At 37.3% G+C, this 15,693-nt stretch overlaps 1 protein-coding gene across 3 annotated transcripts in view; it reads left to right on the top strand.

The window, feature by feature from the left end:
* LOC138179276 (tyrosine-protein kinase Dnt) overlaps positions 1-15,693 on the top strand; it is a 128,967-nt gene that overhangs the window by 18,775 nt on the left and 94,499 nt on the right. Inside the window, exon 1 of one of the 3 annotated variants that reach the window (XM_069111901.1) lies at positions 9,015-9,595. The exons of the other annotated variants lie outside the window; for them this stretch is intronic. Within the exon in view, the coding sequence (XP_068968002.1) occupies positions 9,451-9,595 (145 nt within the window). The 5' untranslated portion in view covers positions 9,015-9,450. Of the gene's footprint in view, positions 1-9,014; positions 9,596-15,693 lie in introns of those variants that run through there. 3 annotated transcript variants of the gene reach the window in all.

Below are 15,693 nucleotides of genomic sequence, written 5' to 3'. Positions count from 1 at the left end.
TCACGTACAAACAGGTGCATTTTGTTGCAGTTTGATCGCAGTCACCAAATTATCTTTAGTTTTTAAAGTAAAGAACTTATTTTCGTTTGAAGCGAAAGCTTCATAACAATTCAATAACGAAAATGGCAAATGCAGTTAGCAGGTATGTGAGAAACTGTATTAATGAAATTTAGACTTATAAATGAATGTTGCTTTGTATTTTACTAAAATTAACTAAAGTAAAAAACAACCATCGTGCATTCTCTTAAAAGTTTCCAAGGGTATTCGCGATGGAAATAATATCACGTAGAATGATAATACTATAGATACTAAAATAGCTGTAAATTGAACCAAACCAAACTGTATCATGTCCAAGAATAGTTTCTTATACACGGTTTCATTACTGTCCAATGTGAATTTTCTCTCGCAGTTGGCAACGCTGAAATTTCATCGAATTTATATTCATTTTTATCAAAATACGCTACGCGAAGACAAAAAAGGGGAAGAAAAGAGAAAAGTATCCCCTTGTTTTCAAGATTGATGCTTTTTCAAATGAGGAAAAACGATGGTGGTTTATACGTAAAGTGTCTGACAAATATAACTAATGTGACAATCATTTCGCGATAAGGTAAGAAATCTATCGATCGGAGTAAATCTATGCGATCAAGCATATAGAAACGAATTATTTTAATCATTCGAAATTATTTAAAATGTTTGATGCAATATCGTTTCCATGGATAAACCTCCAACGCATTTTACTGCAAACGTATTACATCTTTTTATAAGGGATGACAATGATGGATTGGCTGTAGCAAAATGCCAACTTGCTTGCTTACCGAAGTCTTATAAATCTCACACTCATTGAAAGGAGAAGTTCCATATTAAAAATATATTCAAGATTTAATTTAAGAAATAAGGTTCATTTAAGTAATAAGGTAGGGAGATAAGATAGGAAATTTTATTTTAACAAAAGATTCTATATCTTTCGAAGTGGATTAATATTTTTACAGTTTAGATCGATGACAATGACAAAATACGTAATATATATGTGATTCCAAACTTCCAATTTTCGTTATTAATCGAATAATAAGTACACGATCTTATTAGGTATAACGAATCGACAGGTTGGGGCTAGTTTACACAAAAATAACGCGTGCTTCGATGGTTGTTTTATTATAAAAAAATGGATCGTATATTAAGACCAATCGTGGATCAATATCGAATCGGAGAGTACCTTTTATGTAACCTTGAACTTCGATGTAACACGATAAAAGTTTGACGTTAGCACAGCTTTCGTAAAAAATACACCAAGAAGACGGATGCCTTATAATGTGAAAAATTTACATTGGAAAATAGAAAATATACGATAAGCCAATATATTGTCAATCAGCGAATTTCATCGCCATTTAATATCATTACAGAGTATAGTATCATTATATATTTAATATCATTATAGAGTATAACGATAAATAGTACGTAAAGCACGATGTTTGGAAGTGAAGTTTTTCAAACCTTTATCCGTGAAATTTGTTGCGTATATTACAAGAGTGTTACCGATGTTGTGCTGTAAAGCTCACGTCGTGTTAGAAACATGCGACGTTAAAGATGTCACCTATTAGAATTACTAATTACAAGTATTCGAATACTTCTCGAAACGTTTCTATATTAAAAAGCTTGTATGGAAGTTTTTATTTCATTGTCACTTTCTCTCCGTGCTCTATGAAATCGCTACGTCGACACCAATTGCTTTGGTCCCTGATGAAACTTCTAAAAGTACAACCGTTCGAGATAGTGGTGAAACAATCGGCAACGAGCTCCAACGATCGATTTCCAATCATTATTAATTATCAGAGTTAATGATCTGGCTGATTGGAGGGAACCGTCTCGAGGACCTCGTTAGTCTCGTGTCGGCTGCCTCTTCGATATAGATATTTGTTCATTCGTCCTGTCTGCCGCGCCAGTTTCGCCGACTGTCCTGGCGATCGTTAATTAAATAAATTCACCGCTAATTGTATTCGGGCTTTTCATTACCAACGTGTCGGATCGTTACCGTTTGCCGCAGGATCCTGAGACAACCTTCCTCGTCTCCAGGGCATTCTAATGCGCGCCACTCTCACTTCCGGTCCCTCGTTCTCGTTCCGATATTAAAAATTTACACCACCATGCAGTTTCCTCCTACTTCTGATACGCTGGTTAATTAATTACACTCGATGCTAATATTCTGCTGAAGCTACATCCAACCTTTCTGCCGCTTATTCAGCGTCTCTCGAGAATTTCGTTCTCGCGCGTTAAAGCGGACGAGCGCATGTTACTTTTTAACACGTTTACAGAAAACGTTTACGGCTCGTTTAACAGCTCCAGCTAACGGTGTTGTCGATTTATTCTGTTCATTTTTTATGTTTTACTTGTAATTAGCGGCAATACCTCTTTGCTAGTGTTTTCGAAGCGATTCGACTGTATTGGATTCAAGCGTTGAATCTAAGCACAGAGACGGAGCTATATTTTCTTTAAAGTCCTTAGAGATAAAAAAAAGTTTCAGCGATGCATGTTTTATATTTCTCTATCGTGTATTTTTATAGATACATTCTTTTAGAATGCTTCTTGTATAAATCAATTCCTTCGGTTATCCACAAATGCCCCGTATGCTTTGCAGGAACATAAATGCACGAAGAAAGCAAAAGTAAAAGTAACGTGGAAATACAGGACATTTCATTTATTCTTGCTCTCTTATATCTTTATCCATCTATAACTATCGTTAAAAATATTTTAACGTTAAAATCGTTAAAAAATTGTAGGGCAAAATACGCAAAATATTCAACGTTTATCGTTATAATAATTTTGACAATATTCGGTTGCCTTTGCTTACTTCTTATCGTTGGTTACTAAATGAACAAGCTACACTTTGCGCAAATTTAAAGCTTGAAAACGGTATGTGTAGCGATAAATAATATACTTTGTTAGAAAATTTGCTGAATACATTGCGTTGACTTGCTTATTACACTTAATAAGCGACTAATTATTAATCTCTGTTGGAAAATTCTATCGTTTTTTGTGCATCTTGTTGGGCTTGCGGAATGCGTTAATTTTTTCGTTAGTTTGTGGTGATACATTATATACATTATATTACGATTTTACAACTTTGACAAAAATTAAAGTATCGTAATGAATGAAAAACTGAAATAATACTTAAAATTAACACGTTCACTGCCACGATAAACCATCGATAAACCACAACGCTAAACATTTTAGAATTACTGAAATATTTGATAAATTTCACCAACGAACAAACGTTCAACAATAAGAATTGTTTGGATAACATTGTCGGAAAAATGTTCGCTATTATCATATAGTATTTAGCAAGAAATTAAATATTACGATGTAATATATTTTAATCTGTCGCGACTTCCAAAGCAAAATATATAAAATTCGCATGATACCCAACGTTTGAATAATAACAAACTTTCATCGAAGCATATTAACAGAAACGGGTCATAAATATATCGTCCTGTATTTACAGAATGTCTGAAAATGGAAAGAACATAATTCAACTACACTCGCAACATAACGATATTTCTCACAAAACATATGCCCTGAGCGTATATTTTAAACTATTTTATGATGCTGTTTTTTTTTCTTTTCTCTTTTTTTTTTTTTGTTGCGTAAAACTCGCCTTTAAAACGAAATACGCTGTACAAACGCGAATTCAAGATTAAAACTAAAGCTACTGTCTGCTACATGATTTAGATAGGACCAGCCGGCAAGCGTGTGCTCGGCAAAAGATATTTGCCATCATAATACGTCAAAAGAGAGCGAGTAGAGGAAGCGATAGTTCAAGTCGGTGTCCTAAAAGCTGTAGCACGATATCAAGTTGAAATAAGAGGAACGACGACGAAGAAATGTAAATGTAAATATTAATACAGGGAGTCGGATACTGTATGGTGGCTAAGAGCCGAAGGGAGACTTCCTCCGGGAGTCTACCTTCCCTCGCCTGTTTCGTCCGTTCAAATATTTAATGGATTCGGCTACATCTACTCCTCGATTTTCTATATACAGTGGAGTAGCTGCGCTGTGTGTGGACGATGACTTCGCAGCTCAATTTATACGGCCATGTATTCGTGGGACGTGCAGCCTTTTACAGGTGTTCGTTTGAACAATCGTTTTATCGTCAAAGGTTACCAATGAGGTTGTTCGCTCGATTCACTGTCCATCGACGTACCGTGAGTCACAGAAATATTCATACTACACACATGTATCAATTTTAAGCTTCAAATTATCGTTGCTATTATTTCGAAACGTAAAAATTTATTGATACGAGTGATGTAATTTATTTCTGTTGAAATAAAATTTGGTAGAACGATAGTCGCAATAGTCGCAATTCATCGTTAAGTATGGTCGGATCATAACGTATCCGTAACAGGTTAGATTACTTAATTGTAGGATATTTACTTGTATATGGCTTTCATCGTTTGAGTATAGTATACGAAATAAAGTTAAACGTTCTAACTGAAGCCGTTGTGATAATCTGGAGTCCGGTGATACTAGTCGAAGCTTAAATAAATGTTAACTATTACCGAAGAATTAAAGTTTCTCACGGGACGATTGGATTCTACAAGAGTAAAGTATTTACGCTGCAGTATAAAACAGCTCTTTCTAAATTGAAGTAGAAAAAAAAGAGAAGCAATCGTTACAGTTTACAATAAATACTTAGCAGCCTGAAACGCGGAAATTAAAGAATGTCTACAACGAATAAAGTGGATGGGTTTCTGAAGGAAAGCACTTCTTCCTATGGCGGAAGAGCTGTTTCTTCAGTTCAAAAAAGAAATAACGATAATAACGAATAACAGAGTAATTTGAAAATATTTGAATGATCGCGACAGATTAAGCGAACATTTTGAAAGTTACAGTTTTCTATCTCTTTAAGGAAATTCCATTGATAGTAATCGCATACTTTGATTTTCACAAACAGGCTACGTGTAAAGTACGGTATAAATATAAAAATTGGTATCAGATACAGAGCCCTTGTTCGATACAAAACTATCTTCTATAATACTATGCGAACTATGCATACAACTTAGAAACCTGCTGCATTTTACGGCCTGATCTTTACCTTTGGATGGGCTGACACGAAAATGCAAAAATGGGATATAACATACATACGCGCATACAAATTCGAATATTCGACGATTGCGATAAATCGAATTTGATCGTAGGCCGAGTACAAAAAATGTCTTTAAAAAACATGATTCAGTTTAAAGCAACGTAATGATTTAACGTTTTTTTAACTTTTCTATGTCTATCATCGCACATTTACGTTTCTCGTCCAAGTCCTTAAGCTGCGCCTTAGAAGGATGTACAACTTGATCAAAAATTTGCTAAATAGGATAGGATAGGATAGGAGAAAAGAGTAAATAGGATTTACGTTTGTTTCCATGTAGTTCTGAAAACGATATCGTCAAGATGGTGGCCTTGGTTCACGATACATATTTGTAATCGATTCCTGAAATTTTTCGTCACCAGACGGGTTATTTCCGGTAGTATTGTCGCGGCGTTTGAGTGCTTCAAGTTCTTCCACGTGTTTTTCTTTTCAACGCTGAAACCTGTGGCCCTGAACTTTTCAAACTATATCAATATAGTTTTTTCGATCCATAACAACAGCCGATCACGAAGTAGGTACGAAAAGCTGTCTGTGTGGCGATCACAGTGTCGCTATTTTTTTTTTTTTTTATAAACGCTTCAATAACGGATAGCCGTTCGTATCCGTTCGGATATAGTAGGGGCTAAAAATCGTGAGTCATATGCCATCGAAAAACTGCGTTGCGACTTGAAAACAATAGCTAAACGAAATCTGGGAGGTTGTATTGACGCACCCTGTAACGTGGTCCTTGAGTAGATCTATTTAACTTGTCGTAATCTTCGAGTCATGACGAGACGATAATAGTTAATACATTATATCCTTTGTACTCTTCGATATGATTAGAAACTATGATTCAAAAAGTAGTAAGTATTAAATTACTGTACATCCCTTTCATACGCTCTAAAAGGTGCTAAAACTGAGCAGCTGAAATCTCGTATTTCAATATTTGTTCATTATCGTACGCCGTTCGCTCAACTCGATACAGCAATTGCTTTCGTATAATAACGTGGCAGAAATTATACTTATCGATTTAAAAATATTCATAATCTCGTCGTTAAATCATAGATGACCCGAAAAATTCATTCCGGCCATGGCATTGCGTGCTAGAAGATAGCGAAAACTCCCTTCTTCCTATACCTTTTACGAATCTTCCTTATGAGAAGAACAAGGGGAACTAATAGCGTACAAATATTAATAGTTCGTGTTAATTTTCAAATAACGTATGACGCATTTAACCGATACAGCGTGAAATGTTGTTATATTTTGAGGAAATTTCTAAGTAAGAATCGAAAGTAGAAAGAAAATAGCCTCTCTTCGTGGCAACGATAGATACGACAGTTTGACGCGCGAATTGAAATCGAAGCGAAGCCATAGAACCCGATAAGGAAAAAATAGATTGACCATTAATTAGTTGCCGATCGACACCGATCAACCTCTGGATGTGTTCCGCGAGATTTCACGCAGTTAATTAATTTCGCCTGTATAATTAAACTTCCGTCTCGCTGCACACGTGTTCCCCTCGGTTCGAATAAATAAGAAGACACCTGAATTCGAAAGCAATTTAACATTCGCAATCGTCCGTGCGAAGAAACACTTTGCAAAACGAGCATTAATTAATTGTCGTATGTGAATTAGAATGGAAAATTACTGAACGCTTCATATATCGCTATAAAATGCCGTATATGAAGTATTTATTCCTTCACGTGAAAATTGTTCATATTCCCGATATTTCTTTAAATAATTGTTAACATGTTAACCTGTTAAACATGTTTGTACTTTGTTATTGTACGAAGAAATCGAGTTTCGTTATTAGAAAATGTTGCCGATAGGAATAAAATTCTGTAATCTTGATGATTTAAATTTTTAACTTAGTAACCAGATTGCGGTTGTTTATGAAAGTTTATATTTTTACGAACGCATGGAAGAAATGGAACAAATATGATAACGAGTAACATGTAATCGTACTATAGTAATGTATGTATTTTATCACTTTCAAATATCGTCGTCATCACGTTCAAATAATAACGATAAAAGTCGACGAAATTAATAAAAATTACATATACTAAAAAGAATAGCGAGTAATATAAAACTGATTATCCCATACTTAGTAATTACTATGATACAACGAATCTTTCGTCGAATATGTAATCTTATTCTCTTATATGTAATTACATTTGAAAATGATCTATCTTCGTACTATATATTCTTGTAGTAACGTAAGATGAGAGTCTTGGTAATCTCAATTTGTCTGTACTATGTTCGCTTTTTTGATAATACATTCGTAATACAAAGGGGTTAGAAACATTGCGCATACATAGAAGAAAATAGATAACGTGCCTGCGTCTTAATATACGGATCGAGTACACGGCAAGCAAAGAAATTTCTACCAGTCGTTTCTGCTATAATCCGTAGAATAACGAGAGAGAAGTTTATCCACGCATCCGGTAGCGATAGATGAAAAATCAGGATATTTTCCGCGGTTATATCCTGTTAGAGGATAAATTTCAGGTTCGAAGCTCGGCAGAATGAACAGAAAAGGGGGGAAAAAGCAAAGAGGATACTGAGACGCGCTTCGCAGGATTTGACGGAATTAATTAACCCCGTGGTATAATTAAAGTCCCGTTTCGTCGGCAGGGAACGTTGCTACACCATGAAAGTTAAACTGACGAAGATCAAATCGTGAATCCTAGTTGCAAACTGTGCATGGTGCCCGTGCAGTCGTACAGCGAGTGAGAAACAAGCAGAGAAAGAGTGAGAGAGAAAGTGAGGGAAGAGAAGAGAGAGACGGTCGGATAAAGGGAAAGGATGGAAGAGAGGAAGACAGAAAAGGGAAACAGCGAAGGACAGAGGGAAGGTTGAGGGAGAAGGGGATTTAATGGCTATAGAGAGAGAAAAGATCTTTAATTAAATTCTACCATTCTACCATTTTCAAACTGCTATGCGTTTCTCATGGAAACGTCGATAGAAAATCGAAGATTCGATGAAAGCGTTGTGAGAAAAAACCCATTTCCCTATCGATAGTTACGGACGTATCTAATTGAGAACAAAATGCGTCTCGTAATAACATTTTTGGCTCCAATTCACAAATCTTACATCGTACCTAGACGATCCGATTACGATGTTAATTTTGTTCTTGTAATTTATCTGCCGTCAGCTTCTACCTCCGTCATTTACTTGCGAAATTTTCGCCCCAAGTCATTTCAAGATCGTCGAGTGCGTTTTAATGTCAGCTTTTCGATTAAAAAATTAAACAAAAAGCGAGTCCTTCTGACTAAAAAAAAATGTTGTATCATAAAATGCTGCATCATAGCCTAATTTCTCGCCTGAGATACAGCAACTTTCTATTAACTAGAATCCGCTATAACTAGAAAACAAAACTAAGCAGGACATATGTCTGTAGGAACTTATTATTATTATTATTATTTATACTAAGAATATTATCTACGCGAAAGTTAATAAATGTATGTATGTATATCTTTATAGTACTTCTATATGTGTACTTTTCGACATTTATTTCATTGATGTTTTTACCGTTCAAAGCTTTCTTTTCAACCATTTTAAAAGGAATAGTAGAAGAGACCTTGGTTTTACCCAGATAACCCGTTCTTTGTGTCTCCCCTACACCATATATCAAAAACACAATTAAAACGCAAGCAATCGTACGTTCCCCTATTCGGATACTTTGGCGATTCTGATAGCGCATCACGGCCGGTTGGCCATCCAAACGTGTGATTTACACTTACCGCGATTTACAGGGCGTACGCGCGTCGTGTATTACCCAGTGATTCGTCGTTGGCCGTTTGCGTATTCGGCGTCGCACCCCTAAGCGGGCGCAGGCGCGAGTCTCGCGGCGCCTTCAATTTACCGAGCGACGTCCGTCAGTTGCGCTCCGACGCCGACGACGCTGTGATCGCTTCTCCTGTGCTTTGATACTTCTCCTTCGTGTCTCGTCGATCACGTAACCATGTGACCGTCGCTCTCCTCCATATTCATTCGACCATGGATGATCCATAATAATCGAGCGTAACATCTCTTTGCTATATAATACATTTTAATGGCTTACGAAATCTACAGTTTGGTAGCTTAGGAGAAATGCAATTTTAAAAATAAAATAGTTGTTCGTAAAAGAGTTTGAAAAACTTTCCAATCAAACACGTGGAAACGTTACATCGAACGATGATTTTGTGCATTGAAAAAATATGGATGATGTTTGTCGTCGTTTGCGCAAAAGATGAACACAACTTTTCCACGCTTGCTGTCACGTGTATAACGTGAAACGGAAATAAGAAACGGAATAAAAGTGGTACGTTTTGCGCGTATGATTACGTCGGTGCGTGATGTTATTATGTGAGACAATGCGGTGGGGTGATGGATCGTGTGATCTGTTGCGATGCAAGTTTTTCGTTCTTTTGGTTCTCGTTGGCTGCAGCGATGGATACTTGAACATTTTTATCAGTCAGGCTCAGGTTATGAAACTGTTGGGTGAGTAGCCGCCTATTTTTAATTTACACAGTTGGTTGAAAAATCGGTTACTTTGAAAAGGCAAAGAAACAGAGGATAACGCTTCCTTTTATTTAAATTTCTCGTTGCAAATTTACTTCGTACGCTTGCTTATTGGATTCCACTTATTAGGTTATGACACGTGAAATTTTACTCTATCTCTTCTTGAAATGTTTCTTTTTCTTTCATCTTCCCAATAAATATTTTTCTCTTTGTAGATATATATTGTCGTATATCGTTTCAAAGTTGAGAAGTTTCTTTTTCGCGCAAGATTTTAATTATTTGACATTTGGAATAAATCTTAACCGCCTTTAAACAAATATGTAAACAAATGTTATTAAAACTTAAGACGTAAGCTATACGTCACAACTACGTGTCACATTAACTTCGTTATAATTTTCAATTGTCTTATCGCTACGTTAGCCGAAAACCTAGCAACGATATATTTGAGTGGTATACGTTCAAACTGCGTATTTTTATTTAAATAGATAGTTTTGAAAATATAATTTAAAAAGTAGAGCCACTATTCTATATATCTATTTTTTCATATTACGTCCATTCTGTGCACACTATTGTGCAAGAGTTAGATAAGAAACGAATAAAGAGATATGCACATAGAAATATCTTATGCTGTAAGCGGAGGATGAAAAGTCCTCTGGAAAAGTTACTTTCTACAAATGTCCGGCCCTCTAATTAGAACTTTCAATTAAGACGAAAGTGAAACGAAAGTAGTTTGAAGAGATCTTGCGTTCGCGGCGGCCGTTAACGGATCTCGTTACAATTGTAACGTTTTGTCATCGTCGAAAGCGAAAGAAAGAGCGGAATGGCCGAGGAGATGAGTGTGACAAATTAAATGCAAGCATTCTATCGACGTAGCGGCGACCATATGGTCGAAAGAACCGCGAACTCTCAATTAACTTGCCATCGATGCTGCTTCGGCAAAATCTATAGAGATAAACTAAAACTACGTTCGCAATGGGTGTGTATCGTGAACTTTTAATTAGAATCGTTGCCCGACCGTTCGGTAACGAGTCACGACCGCGTATGATTATCGAATTAACGATGACCTTGATGAACGATGCTGAATTTAGCAGTGCGCGAATTCAACATTGCCTTAATCGCATCGAATCCTCCTGGTGCGGCATTTTTAATGGAATGACAAGCAGCGTCGGGAAAAATGTGATAAACTCGTTTATCAGAGGAAGCGCAATGAAAATTGTGTTACAATCAGGAATGAAATAATCCTTTGTGAAAGACCGAATTGAAATTATGGGATTGGTTTCACCTTGCAGGGTTTTGTCGTACAACTGTATCTTTTTAAAGAATTGTTTAACCTAGATTATAATACATCGATGTGAAACGCGATGTCGTAATAATACTTTTGATATTTTCGCCGCAGATGTTAATTAAAATCGTGGAAAGTGAATCCAAATACGGAAACTCAATTTTTAATTCTAACGGATCTAAGTAGGTTTCTATTCGATAAAAAACGGGTTTTCTGTTTTAAATCAACGTTATCGTTGTCTCTAATACTTATATAGAAATATACCATATATAATTATAAACACATTTTGACGATGTTCATTAGACGAACATCTATTACGGAACTGAAATCAATGCAACTGTAGGAGTTAAAGTTATTTCGCGATCCTATTTGTATCGAAAGAAAAATTTATTACGAGATAAATAATTCTCCGAAACTTAACTTTGTTCGTAACAAATCATCGTTACGTAACGTTTCATTGTGACGTTGTTTAAATTTCAAGCATTAAATTGCATTTGAATTGGAGAATTTATCGTTTCCTCATTTTTCTGCGGCAGTTTGATTTACGACGCCGGTCGTAGAACATACGTTCCAGTCATTTTCCTTCGATTTAAGACCATTCCAAACCGCGTTTCCCACGCTTTCTTCGAAGTGCAGCTAAATCACACTAGGAGTCGACGAGCTGCGTGGAATACACGGTGGGATCTGCGGTAGGAGGCGTTCGTTTTTGATGGTCAGCTACGCACACACAGCAGAGACCCGTGTACCGTGCCGCACGTACTTAGTCTCTATTCCATTTGATATCACTTTACGGTTCCATGATTCATACGCCTCTATCTGGCTGAACGTAGCGAGCCTATGTACACACAGCTTGGACGCGTCACTTTTCTGCTAGCGGAAAAGAGGAAAAAGTGGAATAGCTGTATTTACGAGCGAGCAGCCGCTCGTGACTCTTCGAAAATCGAGCCAATCCCAGTGTCGCGTCGCGTCGCGTCGCTCAAAATGCCTCCATCGCTCATTTCTGGTGTCAATGGTCTTACGGTCGGATATCTGTGTGCTTCTCTACGGTTTTGCGTTAACACCGATACGTCGTTATCCAACGGTTGATAGAGGCAGTTGCATGTAGATCGAAACGAGTGCTACGAATTTGAGCGTGTCTGACCGATATCGTTGAGCCATACGTGATATCAGGTAAATTATGCAAAATTGCTCCCAAGTTCTTCGGGTTCTTTCGTATTTAAGTTTTGAATTAAAAACCAAGATAACATCTCCATACTTCACAAAGCACGTTGATGAAGATATTCTTTTTTATCTGATAACGTCATTGTTCCCGAAATATAGTCGTTTTGCGCAAAGTCCGTATTACGTCGTCGAAAATCAGGAAAATAACCGAGGCAAGAGAAACTGTTGTTTCATCCTTCCGTAGTTATAAAATTTGTCGACCCTCGCCAAGTCTTCGTCTCCTCGAAACAATTTCCCTTGAAAGAAAAAAAGGAAAGTCACCTCTTACTCGAATCTACGACGTTGAACGTCTCAAGTTCTTCGAAGCTACGTTGGCATCGACCGAGGTATTCAGGTGTCGCAAATACTTGGCTCGAACTTATCAGTCGTCGGCTCGACAAAAGTACGCCCGCACCACAGCTCCTGCGGAGCATAAAACCGTGGGCTGTCACCTTGAAAAATGTCTGATACGGGACGATGCAACTTTAAACCGTTAGTCTTCGTCGGCTGGTTAGCCGTGGTGCAAGGATCTCGAAACATCGGCGAACGAAACGACGTGTAACCATGGTGCCGCTACGTCGTCGGAAAGAATGGTGGCTTTAGAGTCGATTTCTCAGCCAGCTAAGCACCCGTGGAACCTAACGGACGACGTAATCCTCGTCAGATCTTGGATCCTTCCGGCCCTCGTCCCCTCTTCCTCCACTTGACCTCCGTAAACGTGCAAGCTGCGGAGAGAAGAAAGAGAAAGGGTTGATCGCGTCGTGCGAGTTGCGACCCACCGGAGGCGCGTTTAGTCGCCCGAGCTCTCGAAAGTCACTTAACTTAGATTGCACGAACGAAATGACTTTAGTTTCCCCGGAAAACTTCGTTTCGCTGGCGGAGCATTGCTCGAAAGCGCCGAAAAAAGGAGGTAAAAGGGAAGACGAGCAAGAATGCACGGTGACAGAGAGCGAAAGGTAACTGGAGAGAGGGCGGCGAAGTAGTAGCATCGACGAACAAAGCGCTAGTGGAAGAGAGACAGACGTACGCAGACAGAAGATTCGCTCTAGCCTGAAGCAGACAGCCCTGCTCGAGCACGGAAATACAAGTACATCATTGGCTGACGCCTCTCATCGTGCGAACTCGGCACGTATTCCGGAGAAAGTTTCAAACATTTATACAGGCTACGCCTGCCGTTCGATGGAGGACTTGCAGCGTGCTGTGGTTATACGGATGGAGCACAAGGACTATTGCGAAGCTGCTCTCCGTTTCAGCGAAGCTAGTTAGAGAATCGAAAAAGTAAGTTTTCAACTGTGAAACGGGCACAAGCGTGGAAACGCCACCGAATTGCAAGTTACTCGCCGGATGTTCCCTGTTAAACGGATACCTTATTACAAGTATTTCACAATTATCTTAAGGCGAACTCAACTACGGCGATGAAACGAGATCTTTGCTACTTAAGAACGCGGAGATTCTACATCTTTTATTATATTATACTCTTTAAATATTTTCAGGTAAAATTATAATATTGCGGAAGCAGCGAAATATTTTTTAAATATTTTCCAACTCTTAATACACAGATTTAATATACGGATTTTGTTCATGGTCGAACCGATGCTTCGTGATAGCCTTCGTAGTAGCCTTCGTAATAGCCTTTCAAATTACGCATGTTTTACGCATTTTTATTTGTAATTTATAACAATTTCTTATTTATTAACGAGATACCTAATGTTTTCTCGACAAGAAGTTTCTGGTGTCGTTACGAAAAAGAACGCACTGCCGTTTCCACGATTCGAAAATTATTCGAACTTTTCTCATCTAAACTACATTGTAATGAATGAAGTTGAAATCTATCAGTGCCAAACCCAGGGAATACGGCGGACGGGAAATTATGTTCCCCTGCGATTCCAATATCTTTTTTGCGTTACTATCGCTGCATGTAGTACCATGTTATCACAGATATATGGCTAGGGTACTTTTCCGATTCATTGGGAATACCTCCTTTATTTTTTGTTGATGCAGATGAAATTTGCATTTATCGCTACTTGAAACAAATAGATAACCTTTAAATGTGTGGCTTCTCAAATAATATAATAAAGCAATAACGTAGTAAATAAAATACTTTAGAATAATTGCTATGGAAATGTCTGAATAGCATTTTCAAATCCGTTTACAGTTTTATGCTGCTTTCTTCTATCTATGCAATAACTTCTGCGATAACTTATAACTTATTATAACTAATAACTAGCCACTGTAAATACGTTAGTAGTGAATTACTACTTCGCACATATTCTATAACGTGCTTCTTAACATTAAACTTTTACATGTTTTTTATAATATCGATCGATCGGATATCGTATCGCTGACCGATAACTACATTTCATTTTCGATGAATAATAATATGCCTTTACAAACTGAAATTGCATTTACATACATACATAATATGCTTTTACATACATACATAATATGTCTTTATGAACATAGATTGTGTCATAAAATCTTTTCCATAATCGGCTAAAAATACGTATTTTAACGAAAAACTATTTGCCTGTTCTTTATCGATTAGATACTTTTGGCAGAAATTTTCTTTCAGGTAGTATTTCTAAAAGAAATTACACTATTTTAATATTTGTAATATTTGCAAAAAGAAATATTTTTTTATCAACCTGATATAACGTATATAACACAAATTGATGCAACATTATTATAAATGTTTATTTGAATTATCTTCGACACGAATATGTGTGAGTAAAATCGACGAGTAATTGGAATTTCTCAAGTATCCATTAACACGATCACACGATTACTTTTTAATTAATCATAAAAACGAGTAATAACGCTTCTATCGGAAGAATTTCCTTTCTAAATTTTTGATTCCCATTTTAAACGTATGTACGTTCACACGTATGATCACACATACGTTTATTTATGCATTTAACAAATATTATTGCAAAAAAAGTCATATCGTGCATTGATTAAATGTTTGACAATATACACATGCTGTTGAAATATCTTTTATGTTCGTAATTTCGTAAATATATATTACACATTAAAGTGTCGAACACTCGACGCATTTCATCGGTTACCGATCGAACAAATATTTTTCAGCGATTAATCGAAACTGGACAAAAGGGATTCCTACGTGTATGGTATATCCGGATGGCGCACGCGGTTGAACGTCCACCGTGAAGATAAGCCAGCGGCGAATAAAAAATATTGCGCGTAGAGACGACGCAATAGCGAAATTTTATGGTCGCGTTTAAAATTCGTGGTCAAACAATTTTTAATTAAATCACCGACGTGGATTAAGCCGCCGCGATGGTATATACCCGTTTATGCCGGGCAGAAATATTTTCCCAGACGGTACAACCTCTGTGACGGTCGACTTGCGCGCGGCATTCAACCTTTTGGCAAATTATTCGCTGACTAAAGCTCGCTGCGCGTCCGGAGAAACAGCCGGTCGAACACTTTCAAATTACCGGGTCCTGGAATTGATTTTTAATTTGCTCCCAGACACGGCGGTGCGTGCAGCGCAATCGGTTTCAGTGTGTTTGCTTCGTCTGGACCGCGAAACAAACCGACCGACAAACAGTCGGCAGCGTGTTCATTCTCGTTG

The sequence above is a fragment of the Bombus flavifrons genome, chromosome 4 (genome assembly GCF_040668555.2).
Source record: "Bombus flavifrons isolate JBK064 chromosome 4, iyBomFlav1_principal, whole genome shotgun sequence".
Taxonomy (NCBI): domain Eukaryota; kingdom Metazoa; phylum Arthropoda; class Insecta; order Hymenoptera; family Apidae; genus Bombus; species Bombus flavifrons.
Note: the sequence above shows the minus strand (reverse complement) of the source record. Positions and strands in the feature narration are given on the sequence as shown.